The sequence below is a fragment of the Scomber japonicus genome, chromosome 2 (genome assembly GCF_027409825.1).
Source record: "Scomber japonicus isolate fScoJap1 chromosome 2, fScoJap1.pri, whole genome shotgun sequence".
Lineage (NCBI taxonomy): Eukaryota > Metazoa > Chordata > Actinopteri > Scombriformes > Scombridae > Scomber > Scomber japonicus.
The window spans coordinates 7,811,398-7,826,111 of record NC_070579.1 but is presented as its reverse complement, the minus strand read 5'-3'; the positions used below and the strand labels follow the sequence as shown (position 1 = coordinate 7,826,111).

Here is a 14,714-nt window from a genome sequence, read left to right as displayed (position 1 = left end):
AGAGGGTTGGAGAGAGCTGGGACTGCCACCTGTTTGTTATGTAACGACAAAATTGCGTCGATGAAACGATGCAATATTAACCCTCCTGTTGTCCTTGAGTCGAGGGAGGAAGGGAGGGAGGAAGGAGGGAAGGAAGGAGGAAGGAAAGGAGGAAGGAAGGAGGGAAGAAAAGGAGGGAGGAAAGAAGAAAGGAGGGAGGAAGGGAAGAAGGAAGGAAAGGAGGGAAGGAAAGGATAGAGGAAAGAAAGAGAGGAGGGAATTAAGGAAAGGAGGGAGGAAGGAAGTAGAGAGGAAGGAAAGGAGGGAGGAAGGAATAAGGAAAGGAGGGAGGAAGAAATTAGAGAGGAAGGAAAGGAGGGAGGAAGGAAAGAGAGAAGGAGGGAGGAAGGAATAAGGAAAGGAGGGAGGAAAGAAAAAGAGAAGGAGGGAATGAGGGAACAGTCAAAACGGACAGGGTCAATTTGACCCGAGAGGATGACACAAGGGTTAAACGCCACTTCGACACCCACCACCATGCATCATTTGCAGCAAAATATCCTGCAGGAGATAGTCAAAGCAAGGCCTGCCAAGAGCTCCTGAAAAAGGTACAGGTCGACCAACATGTATTAAAGTAACTAAGTAAGTTAAATATCCAAACCGTCTTCTAGTCATCTTTATGTGGCTCTTCTGAGATTGAAAAAAAAGTTTTAAGTGGCTCTCCAGGAAAAAAGGTTCCCGACCCCTGCTGCCCTAGATCAAGTCTGTGAACTTTGTCTAATTGATCACATTTGGGTTTTTTTGCCTCACAATTAAAACTGCTTATAAGACTAAATTAAGTAAGAATAAGTAATTATTAGTAATGGTAAAAATATTTATGCTGCAATCTTATATTTAATGCTCCATTCTAGTATTTTATTTCTCTCTCTTTCTATTTTTCTGTACTTTGTTTTTATTTTATTTTATTATTATTAGTGGTGGGGGGGGAGTAAGTGTGCTCTTGTGAACTCCTTCAGCCAGGTGTTGAATAATCTATTAAAATAAGAAAAGAGACAACATGTGAAGTGTAAAGAAGAGAAGCAGGTGGGATAATAAATGCAGGAATGAACACTAAAGGGAAGAGTAAGCAGTTCACATAGCAGGAAATATCCAATGCATGCAAATAATACAATAATAATAATAATAATAATTTAAAAAAAGGACATTACTTTTACTTCGCTGTGTTAATATTTGCCTTCTGGTTTCACTTAGTTATATTTAGACAAGAGGAGTGTGTCCAATGAGATTTATTTATTTATTTATTTCAGAGTTAAACATCCCCATTTCTCTTTTATTATAGCACTGCTGATATGAATTAAAAAGGAATCAGCCCTAAATCTTGAACTCAAAGTGCTCCGTGAAATTTACTGCCAGGAATTTCAATAATTCTTCCGAGGATCAGGCCTCTGGAGACTGCACAGAATTACACATTAAAACATGAGAAATGGATTTTTAAGCGAACTCCACTTCAGATACAGGTGTTTAACAACACTGATGATATATTTCTTGGACTATCTGCTGGTCACCAATACTCAGAAACATCAGCATCACACATCGTGAGCTGTTTCACCTCATGCAAACCCTTCAAACAGCTACGATAGATAGATAGATAGATTAAAGTTAAATAAGAATAAAGATACTAAGAACAGTATACTAAATAGATAAAAACCAAGGTTCACATTAATGTGCTGAGGCTGTGTGATAAGATAAGGCAAGACAGTGCAAGTATGAGTCATTAAATATTCAATATTCATCATTCATTAATAGCCTACCTCATCTGTCATTAATAAATGAGAGAGTTTATCCTTTAGTTTTTTACACTGTTTGTGTCACAATCACATTATATTATGATAAATGGATGGACTGGACTTACATAGTGCTTTTCTAGTATTCAGACTACCAGAAGTCACATTCAACCATTCACACACTCATTCATATGTTGATGTTAGGGTAAATGGACTGTACTTATATAGCCTAGCGCTTTTCTAGTCGTTATGACCACTCAAAGTGCTTTTACACTACATGTCTCATTCATCCATTCACACACATTCATACACTGATGGCAGGAGATACAACGCAGGGTGCCAACCATCAGGAGCAACTTGGGGTTAAGTATCATGCCCAAGGACACATAGCCGGCTAATAAACGTTAGCCCCGCTAGCCGGCTAATAAACGTTAGCCCCGTTAGCCCCGCTAGCCGGCTAATAAACGTTAGCCCCGTTAGCCCCGCTAGCCGGCTAACAAACGTTAGCCCCGCTAGCCGGCTAATAAACGTTAGCCCCGTTAGCCCCGCTAGCCGGCTAATAAACGTTAGCCCCGTTAGCCCCGCTAGCCGGCTAATAAACGTTAGCCCTGTTAGCCCCGCTAGCCGGCTAATAAACGTTAGCCCCGCTAGCCGGCTAATAAACGTTAGCCCTGTCCTTGTTTTTCATACTTAAATTACATTTTTGAAGGCAGGTTCTCTACTTATTAAGTAGTATTTTTATAATAATAATTATAATAATCCCGGTGCTTCTTCCACTACTGATAAAATAACACAGTTACACAAAGGACACTTTGGGAAATGTAATAAGCTAAACGAAAAGTGTTTTTACTGCAATCACATGGCTCAAATGTCATCTGAACAGTATGTAAGGTTGAAATTAGATGTTTAGTGAATTATTTTATAGTGCAAAGAACATGTGAAATCTTCTGAACATTGTCTGAGATGCTTGAACAAAGTTAGCTGCTTTAACAGACTTTCCCAGTGGTTCTTTTAGTGGTTATACTGGGCAGTGCAGTGGTTATACTGGGCAGTGCAGTGCATATATACATGCCTGTAGAGGTTAATAACAATCAGAACTCTGCTTGACTCACTGAGAGCACCCAAGCACCCATTTCCCGGTAATTTCCGTTGAAAACAAGCTCATGAAAGGGCAAAGAGCCTGATGATACATTCCTTCTACATTTCAAGGAGACACAGGGACGAAGGCCAAGAGGAGAGAAGAAGAGAAGACGGAGGGAAAGCAGAGGAGGTGGTGGGAGAAATACAGTGGAGATAGAGCAATCCCTTTGGATTATAGCCTAAATCACCCGTCTGGAATTCAGAGATGTCAGAAGACAGGAATGGGAAGAACGTGGCATCAATTTTTCAGTCAGAAAAAAAAAGATTAAAAAATGTTGGCAGTAATTTTATTATCTGGTCAGATCTGAAAACACGGCTTGTACTGATGATGGTCCAAAACTTAAAACCCAACATTTTTTAAAAGGGTAACCTGCTCTAATGCCAGGAGTGATATTACTCAACTTAAAACAAAGTGAGGCCCCTTCAGATGGATATCAGCTACTTTCACCGCTGTATATTATTATCTAAGAGCTTATTGAACCAGGCACTGTTCAATTAGATTTTTCACTATTTTACAATTTCTGTATCATTTTGAATTACATACTGTCATGGTTTAGTCAATGCCGTAATCAGGATTTTTCAAATACAGAGGTCAAAGTGAACACCATAGGTCTTGTATGGGTGGTCAGTAATCCATGATATATTTATAACATTTTCTTCCTGTGCATTTCTCAGTCATGGTCCAGTTCTTGTGGTCCAGTTTTTTCTTATCACTTCCAATTTAAATCTGCAACTTAAATCAACTCCTATTTCAGTATTCTACAACTTCTATGGTTGTATTTTTAAAAATTATAACTGCAATATATTATTTTCTTTGTTTGTTCTTAAAATGGAAAAATTTGAATGCCCCAAAATTGAATGGGGCTGCTGGGAAAGGAAGCAAAGGGCTCATCCAAAGTCCAATTCACAAATGTAGACAACATTTCTGGCGATTTTCAAGTTGCAGTTCAACATCTACTGCAGCAAATATTTTTCTGGAAGTGAGCTCTATATAACTGCGACATAATAAATGTATTATGTCTATGAGGAAACCAGTTGGGACAAAACACGGGGGCAGCGGTATCTCCAAGTACGTGTCATGTGACGGTCCGTTGATGCAAGGAGAATTGTCTCGTCTGCTATTTTCACTTCACAATAAAAGGAAACTTCAAGAAAATAAAAAAATACCGAGGATATGACCTCAGTGTCCTCAATGGTAGCTACGGCCATGGGTTTAGTGGGACAATTGAATATATTGTTAATATTATGAGTAACACCTGTGATCTTCAAGGCGTCTGCTATGAAAAAGGCACCTTGTCTGTTTCCCAGTGTAAATCTTTTACCTGATCTCATACATTTTTTAAACTATCTTATTGCATAGTCTGTATGGATTGTTCCTGTCTACTCAAGGCTTACAGTGTTGAAGTAATAAAGATAAAGAATGTATCTCTGAGCCCAGCGCTGTCAGCTCGGCTGCTGATGCTCAGGCATGACTCAGTGACAGGTCTAAATGTAGCCTGACTTCGGGCCAACACTCATATGTCCAGGTAAAAATAGTGCTCGACTATGATGGAGCTTATAAAAATACATCTAAGTATGGAAAGATTCAGGTAGAGAAAAAAAACCCTAGTACTGTATGTAAAAAGAGATGAAGCCCAAACAAAGTTAAATAAAGTACATATAGTGGCCCTCTGGTGTCTCTGTGAATACACTGAGCTTATTAGACTTACAGTAACATAACTTTATTTATATGATGTAGACAGAAACTTAAAAAGTTTGAAAGTGCTGATGTGGGCTGTTTGCACAGTATCACATTTATTTCAGAGAAATTTTAAAAACTGAATTATTAATATTTTCAGTGATTTATATAGTGGAATAAATAATCCCTGGACAGGTTGCCAGCCAATCACAGGACTAACATATAGCAGACAAACAATTATCACACTCTGCAGCCAGACGCTCCTCTCACCAGTGGCGTGCACAGACTTGTTGAAGGGCAGGAGCGAAAAGAAAAAAGCACGCGTTTTGGCTCCCAAGAGGGCACTTTAGTGTGTTGTGCCAACCAGGAGGACACCTTAGCACCTTGTTTTATATTCATATTTTGAAAAGTGACTGTCATTTTCTTTGATGTTGGGTTTGTCATAGCTTTATACTTTCTTAAAGTGACAAAATGAGTTAGTATAGCTGGGTTTGCACTGAAAAATAGTATACAATGAATGAATGAATGTTGCAAAGATGGTTTAAAAGGTGCCAAATAAAAAGAGACATAAATAAATATTAACCACAATAAAATTTGACTTAAAGTTCATAAAAGTGCGAATATAAAAACTGAAAAACAACACAGAAAAATATTGATGTCTGATTTGAATTGCAGACATAATCCACAGAGAAATGTATAAGTGGTGTAACTGGTGTAACCATACAGCATCTGCAGTGTTATTGTAAGTTATCAGTGTCTCTGCAGCTCTCATCAAGACTAATCACAGCTTTTGTTCCACGTGATAAATTTATCTTTTATTGCTCCAGCAGCCGTGTAGGAAGGTTGTAAAAGAGGAAATGATTCCAGGATATTACATTACATGTTACATTCAAAATGTATGAATACTAATTGGATGAGATACGCGGTGCATTCCTGGGTGAGCTGGTCAGACAGCCGGTCCATATAGGGCTCGTCTGAGCAGAGCGGGGCAGGAATGCAGGGATCAGCCTTCCTGTAACTGGAAATATTCGGAGAAGGTTTAGCCTTGGAATCCCAAACTCGCTCAGAGCTGCTCCTGTTTACGCCGTAAATCTGTTTGGTCAGTGCTGAAATACCTGAGCGCGTGCCATCATGGTGCAACAATCCTCCCAGCCTCTCTCTCTCTCTCTCTCTCTCTCTCTGCTGCAGGTGATTTCACTCTGAGCAACACACCCCTCCTCTGATTGGGAAAACACTCTACGTGACCAACAGCATGTAGACACCCAAATAAAGAGAGAACAGGAACATTACACTCATATATGATTGTTTAACATCTCAGTCCAGATCCAGTGGCTTTATTCTGCTGCTGTATCACCCTCCAGTCTTCTAGTGGGGATTTTCACAAGAGTTTGAAACCTGCAGGAATTTTAATCTCATTCAGACACAAGCGATGGTGAAGCTGGTAGCTGAGGTCTGATGAAGTCTAGCTAACTGTTCCAGCTCATCCTGGAAGTGTTGAATCAGGTTGAGTTCAAGGCTCTGAGCAGGACAGTCAAGTCCTGCTGTGTCCCAAATCACTCCCCATTTACTATATAATGAACTATATTTACCCTCCATCATTTTATTTGAGCGTCTGATTGCTGAGTGTGTAAATTTATCCACTACAGTTCCCTCAAATATTCCACAATGAACATTTTAAAGATGTGAAAACTACCATCAAGTGATTAGTGTCCAAAGTCTTGATTTGCTGCTCACTATATTTAGTATCTATCTAGTGTTTATTAAATAGGGAGTATTGAATGAGTGACTAAAGGAGTGATTTCGGACACAACCCCTTTCTTTACAGACTTGGTTTTGGTTGTATAATTATTATTATTATTATTATAAGCACACTATTGTCTGACCTATGACTGTGTGCTGTGGCATTAAGATTTCCTTTATTTGGAGTTTAAGGAGGAATCCAGGACCAAAAATATGCAAATATGAATGGACTGGGATGTCCATGTGGTGTAACAGTGCTTTCACAGTAAAGTCTAATATTTGTTTGATTCAATACAGTTAAGACTTCAGTAAAGACATGTTAAATAAATATTAATGATAGTTATAATAATTGATCTTAGTACGTCTATGATTAACTCACAAGACACACACTTAATAACTAGCTCCAGCTCAACTAAAACTAACAAATTAAGAGTTAAAGTTGATAATGTAAAAAGTGAGAAAATGGCAAACCACTGAAATATTAGCTAACCGAAGTTTATCAGCCAATTCTAACTTACTATATGTGTCAAGATCAGTGTGTTACATGTTTACAAAAATGTTTTATATTCTTCATTGTTGTGTGTGTGTATGCGAGCTTCTAGTTTTTTTATTTCAAATGAATCAAGTTTTCTTTTGTTTCTGTTTTAATTAAGTTTTCTTTTCTGGTAGTAAAGTTTAATAATCACCTACACAGTATCCTGCCTCACATGATATTTATCAGAACTCTGATATTATTATATTAGATTTCAGTTTAGCTCAGATCAATATTAGTTTAGGCTCATATTATATTATAACTGTAGTGTAGAATGATCATATTTCCATCAATAAAAGCGAAATAAATGAAAACCTCTTTTACATACAAGGCTGCCAGGAGACTTAATGGATGTAGACGACCTTTGAAGAGCAATAAATAAAATGAAGACATCAAATATGTTTTAAACCATTCAAATGTTTTATTAAACAAAAAAAGTTTTTGCATAACAAAGGAAAAATATCATTTTTCTCTTTTTATACTTTTTAACTTCTCTTATTTAATACAATATGGAAAAATATATACATTCTTATATAAATAGCAACAGATAGAGCAGACTAAATGCTCCAGAAATTGACGCACTTGACACAAAACTGAAAGAAAGAAGAGTCTAGAAAAGAATTTAAACACAAAGACAAACGCTGCCACAAGAGGAACTGAGCCAGACGCTCATTACTATGCTGGCTTCATCCTGAATCCACGAACAAGAAACACTTCAATAAAAAATCACTTTAGTCTGTTACGTTTCATCGTGAGTCATATTTTTTTGGCTGGTGACTCATAATGTTGGACGGATTTCAGATAACACCAACATCTGGTACAATACTGTGATCACAACGTTCATGCTAGTATACATTCCTTCATTAGACTCTATACTGATAGTGGCGTAGTCAGTGCATTAGTGAGTCCCTGTGTGTCCACAGCAGGACTGCACAGTAAGGACGTGTCCTGCAGGAGAGAGACCAGCTCAACAGGACCAGGTGGATTCGTCTTCTTCTGCCCGGACCCTCCGAGGGACTGACTCTTTTTGCAGGTCGCCCTCTTCGATTGGCTGTAGCCGCTCAACCTGGAAGCGAGAGATCTTTTGGGTCGTGGCGTCTTCAGCTTCTTCCGCTCGGGGTCGTGGACGACTGTGTGGCGCTGGAGGCTCTGCTTCATAGAGAAGGTCTTCCCGCAGCCTTGGTGGGTGCAGGCGAAGGGCCGCAGCTCCTCGTGGAAGGACTTGATGTGGCTCTGCAGGTTGAACAAGGTGGTGAAAGACCTCTTGCAGTCTTCCCTGGGGCAAATGAGGACCACACGCTCCTCGCAGTGGACGTGCTGATGCTGCTGCAGGAACCAGGAGTCTCTGAACACCTTGCTGCACTGCTCGCACCTCAGGCTGGGTCTGTGCTGCTCCTTCCTGTGCTTCACATTATCCGTCCACGTCTTGGCGGTGAATGTGCAACCCTCCTCCTTGCACGGATAACCTCTGTGCACCTTCTCATGTCGCTTCAGCTTGCTGGGGAAGGTGAACCGCATCTGGCAACCCTCATAAGTGCATTGGTAAGAGGGCAGCTGAGTATGCTGCTCACACATATGAGACTTCAGCTGCTTGTTCTTCTTAAACTCAAGCCCACAGCCGTCAACTTTACACACATACTTCCTGTGCTCTTGCTCATTGGTGTGGACTCGGCTGATGTGTCTGGCCCGGTTGGAGTTGGTGGTGAAGGCCTGAGTGCAGCCGTCCACGGTGCACCGAAAAGGCTGCAGCCCGGTGTGTGTGAGCTGGTGTCGGGTCAGGTGATAGAGGCTGCAGAAGGACTTGCCGCAGCCGTCGTGCTCACATGTGTGCGGCTTCACTCCGGTGTGTTTACACAGGTGAGCATCTAGCTTCCACTGTTTGTTGTACGCAGCCGAGCAGCCCGTAAACGAGCAGATGAAACGTTTATGTGACGCTGGTTTAACTTCCATTTCTGCGACATTTAGTTATAACGGAATACGCTATTTTATATATAGATATATATATATTAGTTTTCCCTCTCGACGTATAGAGCACGCTTTCAGCCTCACCCGGAACTCCCCGTAATGCGCTTCTTATCGACGTCACGTCCGTCCCGGATGTGACGCCATCATTCCTCATCGGTGCTCTGATGTTTGGTTGTTGATTTTTTTTTTTCTTGCAGCTTCTGTAAGTATTATAAGATATTTTTAGGCTATAAATAAATCATGACAGCGCCACAGTTCATACACAACAACACGAATGATTGCAATTTGCTGTTTGTATTCAGTTACTCGTCGTTTATATCCGCATTAAGGCGACGCTAGTGTTAGTTAGCATGTAAGCTAATGCTAGTTTGGGTTTAACTGCAGCTCACACTCTGCAAAAATTTAGTTTTTTTTAGATGTTTTAATACAGACTAACTTCTGTTTAAAACATAAGTCTTTACGGTCTAAATACACGCTTTCACATTATGTAGTTTATTACTGGATTTAACTGCATTAACTGGATTTATTAACTGATATTCTTCATAATGTTTGGGATTGTTTAAAGTCCCAAACCTAAAGCCTAAACGGTTTAGCGATTTAAGGTATCGACCGAAATAAATCAATACCAAGTAGTATTGAAACGTCTCCTGTCAAACGATACCTGCAATCGATCCTTTTTGCACCCAGAGCTAGAAAATATATGACTATTTTTCTGGACTTGCTCACAGCTAATCAACAGCAAGCCTTCTTCAATGAATAAATAATAATAATTTCAAGACTTTTAAAAATGCATTTGTGTTAGAATCATTTAGATGTGGAGGAGTTCATACAATTTAATGCTTTTATTCACATGATGGGTAACGAATGAATTACTCAGTTTGTATCGGTATCACTTGGATTGGTACTGGTATTGTTATTTTTTAAACGATACTGAGCCCTATTAAACATTAGTATTGGATATTGCTGATACCCAAAGCTCAGTTGTCGGTATCAGGACTGAAAAAGTTGAATCGGTGCATCCTTAGTGTTTAATCTTGATTTCAGTTAGATTTCCTGACTAAATGAAGCTTAACTAACTATAATATCAGAAAGCAGGTTATCCCAGATATGAGTTTGGATGAGGAACCTTTAAAGCCAACCTATCGTGTATCTGTAGACATTTAAGATGTATTGGTGTCAGTGACATAACTTCTATTTTTTTATCTTTTCCCAGAAGGTTGAATCCATCAGTGGTGTGGACATCCAGACGTCACTATGGTAAGCCATGATGTGTATTATTCACTTGTGTCTGTCAAGATACAAATAACCTCTTAGATATTTAAATACTCATAATGTGCTCTCTACTAATAAAGTTTACTGTGCTGTTGTCTTGACAGGGTGAAAGAAAAGGAACAAACCACTACTACCCTCCGGATTTTGATCCAGCCAAGGTTTGTACGACCACACAGATGACAGTTTTCAGTCAGTTCAACTTTGTGTTTATAGATCATGACTGACATCTCTGGCACTCTTTACCTTTTAGCATGGATCCCTCAATGGCTACCATAAAACTCACCCTCTGCGGGAGAGGGCCAGGAAGCTGTCCCAGGGCATCCTCATTATCAGGTTAGTACACATACTGAACAGTTATCATCTCCAAAAGACATATTTATAGAAGCAAATGACATACAATGATTGTATGTCTTCCATATCTAATAGATTTGGGAGCAGAGTGTGTAAAATTGCGATTGATGGCCTTAATTTTAATGAATTCAAGCATTATAAAACATGCTGTTATAATAATAATACTGAAAGATTAAGAAAGGAAGTAATTTGTAATGTTTTTTCAGAACTTAACCTCAGATTTGCTTTATTATGATCATCACTCATTAACAGTTAAAGACAATAAAGGGTAAAAGTAGTGCATATATACATACACACAGCCAAACACTGTATATATACACAAATTAAGTAGAAAAAATAATTTAGATAAACTTACTACCTCTCAGTTAACCATGAAAGGCCCTAAATTTGACAGTAAGCTTATATTTTACAACATGCCTTACTCTTTCTGTGTAAGAAGCTTGTCAGTAAGTTCATTCCTCTAATTAAAAAGTGTGGACAGTTTTTATTCCAAATTAACTTTTATTTTCCAAATGAAGCAGTTTCATTGTTATGATAAAACAAATAAAAAGTTGAATTGAATGTTTTAACTGAACTGTTTTTGTCCGTAAAGGTTTGAGATGCCGTACAACATCTGGTGTGATGGCTGCAAAAATCACATCGGCATGGGTAAGTAAAAAACCTGACCCAATTCATTCAGGCTCAGTCTCATGTGATGTTCTCTCAGACATTTCCATAACATAGATGTTCTGCTTGCTCAGGGGTCCGTTACAACGCAGAGAAGAAGAAAGTGGGGAACTACTACACCACGCCGATCTACAGGTAAACACAGACAGACTGATGTCAATCTGAAGTTTCTGTTCTCACATGAAATCGCACTTTTAAACTACATCTAAATCCCAAATCAAGACTTTAAAAATGTTCATATTTGTTGACCCAACAGGTTTAGGATGAAGTGCCACCTGTGCGTTAACTACATTGAGATGCAGACGGACCCGGCGACCTGCGACTACGTGATCGTGAGCGGGGCGAACAGGAAGGAGGAGCGCTGGGACATGGCTGAAAACGAGCAGATACTCACCACAGGTACAAAATCATGTTCATCAATCAAAAGATGAACCTGTTGTAAGGATATAAAGGTGTTGATACCTCTGTTTCTGCCACCTACTCTTCTTTTCATACTTAATCATCTCTCTCCTGTCTCTCTCTCTTTGGACAGAGCGGACAGAGAAGGAGAAGCTGGAGACGGATGCCATGTACAAGCTGGACCATGGCGGGAAAGACCAGGAGAAGCTGAAGAAGGCTCTGCCGTCACTGTCGGAGATTCAGGACCACCAGTCCAGCTGGAAGGACGACTTCCAGCTCAACAGCGCCCTCCGCAGGAAGTTCAGAGTAAGACACTGATCTCTTGTGTTGTTCTCTGCTGTATTAATGCTGACATATCTGGAGACTGTTTCTCATTGGATCACTAAACCGAGGACCCTGCTTTTACTTTGTGATGCAGACAGAGAAGAAAGTTTTCGCTGAGCAGGAAGAGAAGGACAACGCGGTGAGGATGAGGACCAACCTGTCCATCCCACTGCTGCCGGAGAAAGAGGAGGACAAGAAACTGGCAGCACTGCTCACCTACCAGGCGCCCGACTGTAAGTAAAGTTTCTTTTCTCACCTGCACTGCACACAATTGATTAAAGTAAAAAGTAACATTTAAAAATATTTACTTACTGCCTTTGACCTTTGACCTGCCTGGCTTCCAACAGCAGCTCCTATTGATAAGATTAGGAAACCAGTTTTGTTTGGACACAGTTCTCTAGCTGCATTTAAAAAAAATAAAAATGAAAACAAAGTAACTCTAAACTCTAACTAAAATTTGTAAGAAATTAACACCTTTAAAAATGTCTGTAGCAGCTAGAAATCTCTCATAACTCACACAGAGCTGACAGGGCTGCACAGTTTATCTTAACCACACACTGCATGCAAATGTATAATCTATAGCTCAAAATACACCAGATAATACTGATAGACAGTCATGGGGTTTGCCTTCCAGTAAGTAAGGTTGAAAAATAATCTTCAGTTTGTTAAAAGCCTTCACTTCTTAATTCTGGTGTTATCACAGATTGAAATATTCAAACCTAAAACTCAATTTAATCGAATCTAATAACAAATATTCTTAAATTCTTGTGTATTATTTTTAGAGCCCTCTCTCCAGAATTCAGCCCAACATTTATCTCATCTCCACTGCAATTTAGAAGATGAATTTGACCTCAAATAAGAGTTACAAATGGAATAAAGACATCTTAAAATGAAGAGATTACTGAGAAAATAGCAAAATATTAAGATTCCCGGGTTAAGAGATAGAAATAGAAAGAATCCTCATCCTCACCAAACCTAAGACCAAGACCTAAGTTTGTACCAAAGTTTGAATTCTAATAACAGGACTATTAATAAAAATGTCTTTATTATTCTCTTCCTCTCTCTGCTCAGCATATGAAGACAAGAAGCACAGCAAGCGGAAACAGATCTCCTCTCGTTCCTGGTTCAACCCCTCCTCTGCCTCACCAGGGGGCGCTGCTGGCAGTCTTCTCCACAAGCTGGGCCTGCAGGGGAAAGAAGCGGCGGTGGCCAAAGCCCTGGGCGTCTCCCACAGCCCCCTGATCCGCAGACGCTCGGGAGGGTCCGGAGTCAAAACTGAACCGTGTGTCATCGTAGCCCGCAGGAAGTCAGACTGTGAAGCGAACACGTGCGACAAAGAGGTTTTAAAGATCACACAGAAGGAGGAGGCGTCGGGAATGGTATCAACACAAGCAGGACAGGAAGTAAGAAATGACAGTGGATCCACGGAGGAGGCGAGTAAAGAACTGACAGGAGCGGAGGAGGACTCTGGGGAGAAAAAGGAGCAGGACAGAAGTTTTGGAGCAGTCACATCTCTGGTGGCAGATTACAGCGACTCAGATTCAGACCCTGGACAATGAGGAGCCTCGGACTGATCAGAACAGAAATATTGAACAAAATATGTAAAATAAGATTATAATTTTAAGTTTGGTGAAGGATTCATTGTTATACATGTGTTTATGATGACAGAGTGACGGAGGTTTGGACCCTGTTAATCAGATCTCACCTTAAAATGTTTGGTCATATTGATTTTCTGAGTGATGAGTCAATAAAACTGTAAGGAAGCTTGTAAATTAAACAGATACATAGATGTAAATTACATTCAGATTTATATTGTCCTTTTTTTGCCTTGCCTTGGATTAGTGGTAGTATCAGTAACTGTATTTCCAGACATGATTCAATCAAGTACGACAAAGCAAAATCTCACCTTTTATCAGAAGAAGGGCAGAATTATTTTTTTATTATAGATAAATCTGCAGATTATTTTCTTCTTTAAATGTTTTGTTAATGAAATTTCAGTTTCTTTATTTGGACATGTTAAAATAACACAAAAAAATATATAGGCAGCAAAATATAGCAAAACAGAAATTACAGCAAATTTTTAGATAAACAGCAAAATAACCATTTAATGTTTGAACCCGTGTAAAATGTCCTAGTCCTTTTTTCTTAAACTATAGAAATAAAATCAAAGCTACAAAAAACATCCAAAACAACACAAAGAGAATAAAGAAACAACAACTAAAACAAAGAAATAAAGAAAGTCCCATCACATTATCCCAGTTCCCCTCTGTATAGCCCAATTTCATCTCAAGTGGGCTGGACCAGTAAAACCATTGCATAATAATCTGTAAATAATATCCAATATATATAATATAACTAATTTACTACTGAGATGTCTTAGGAAAAGTTACAACCACATTAGGACTCAAGTCTATTATAGATTATTTTGCATAGAAACTGCTGATTGACAATATGTTTCACAATATTAAATATATGAATGGTTTAAATATGACCATAATGTGTATTAATTGTTTTTTGTATTCTGCTCACAGGGTGAAAAAAAAAACAATCTCTGAAGCAGCATTTTACATGAAGTAGGCTCCTCACAGTTGCTCCTAAAACCTTTCATTGTATTCAATGGGCCAGATTTGACTCATTGGTGGGCCGGTTCTAGCCCGCTGGCCTTATGTTTGACACCTCTGCTATCTAAACCTGATTAAATCACATATAAAATGTTCTTTCCAACATATTGGCTCGAGCAAAACAAGGTACATACACACAAATACACATAAAAGAGTAGTTTCTATCAACCCTCGTGTCGTCCTCCCGGGTCAAATTGACCCTGTCCGTTTTGACTGTTCCTTCTTTCCTCCCTCCCTTCCTTCCTTCTTTCCTTCTTCCTTCTCTC

The 14,714-nt window shown here is 39.3% G+C and overlaps 2 protein-coding genes across 2 annotated transcripts; one reads left to right on the top strand and one right to left on the bottom strand.

Annotated features, from left to right (window-relative positions):
• Nucleotides 1–7,286: 7,286 nt before the first annotated feature.
• Nucleotides 7,287–8,904, bottom strand: gtf3aa (general transcription factor IIIAa). The gene has a single exon (XM_053333268.1). The coding sequence runs from the start codon at nucleotides 8,798–8,800 to the stop codon at nucleotides 7,721–7,723; it is 1,080 nt and encodes a 359-aa protein (XP_053189243.1). The 5' UTR covers nucleotides 8,801–8,904; the 3' UTR covers nucleotides 7,287–7,720.
• Nucleotides 8,905–10,039: 1,135 nt separating this feature from the next.
• On the top strand, nucleotides 10,040–13,595 carry yju2b (YJU2 splicing factor homolog B). Its single transcript, XM_053332753.1, has 9 exons — nucleotides 10,040–10,072; nucleotides 10,192–10,245; nucleotides 10,338–10,420; nucleotides 11,031–11,086; nucleotides 11,179–11,239; nucleotides 11,361–11,503; nucleotides 11,637–11,809; nucleotides 11,922–12,060; nucleotides 12,899–13,595. The coding sequence occupies exons 1-9, from the start codon at nucleotides 10,070–10,072 to the stop codon at nucleotides 13,384–13,386; spliced, it is 1,200 nt and encodes a 399-aa protein (XP_053188728.1). The 5' UTR covers nucleotides 10,040–10,069; the 3' UTR covers nucleotides 13,387–13,595.
• The last annotated feature ends 1,119 nt before the right edge of the window (nucleotides 13,596–14,714 follow it).

Excerpts from the sequence above, each read along its gene's own strand:
- gtf3aa (XM_053333268.1), bottom strand. The coding sequence starts at position 8,800 with ATGGAAGTTAAACCAGCGTCACATAAACGTTTCATCTGCTCGTTTACG.
- yju2b (XM_053332753.1), top strand. Across the intron at positions 10,421-11,030 it reads CAGGGCATCCTCATTATCAG|GTTTGAGATGCCGTACAACA; the intron begins GTTAGTACACAT and ends TTGTCCGTAAAG. Across the intron at positions 11,504-11,636 it reads CGAGCAGATACTCACCACAG|AGCGGACAGAGAAGGAGAAG; the intron begins GTACAAAATCAT and ends CTCTTTGGACAG.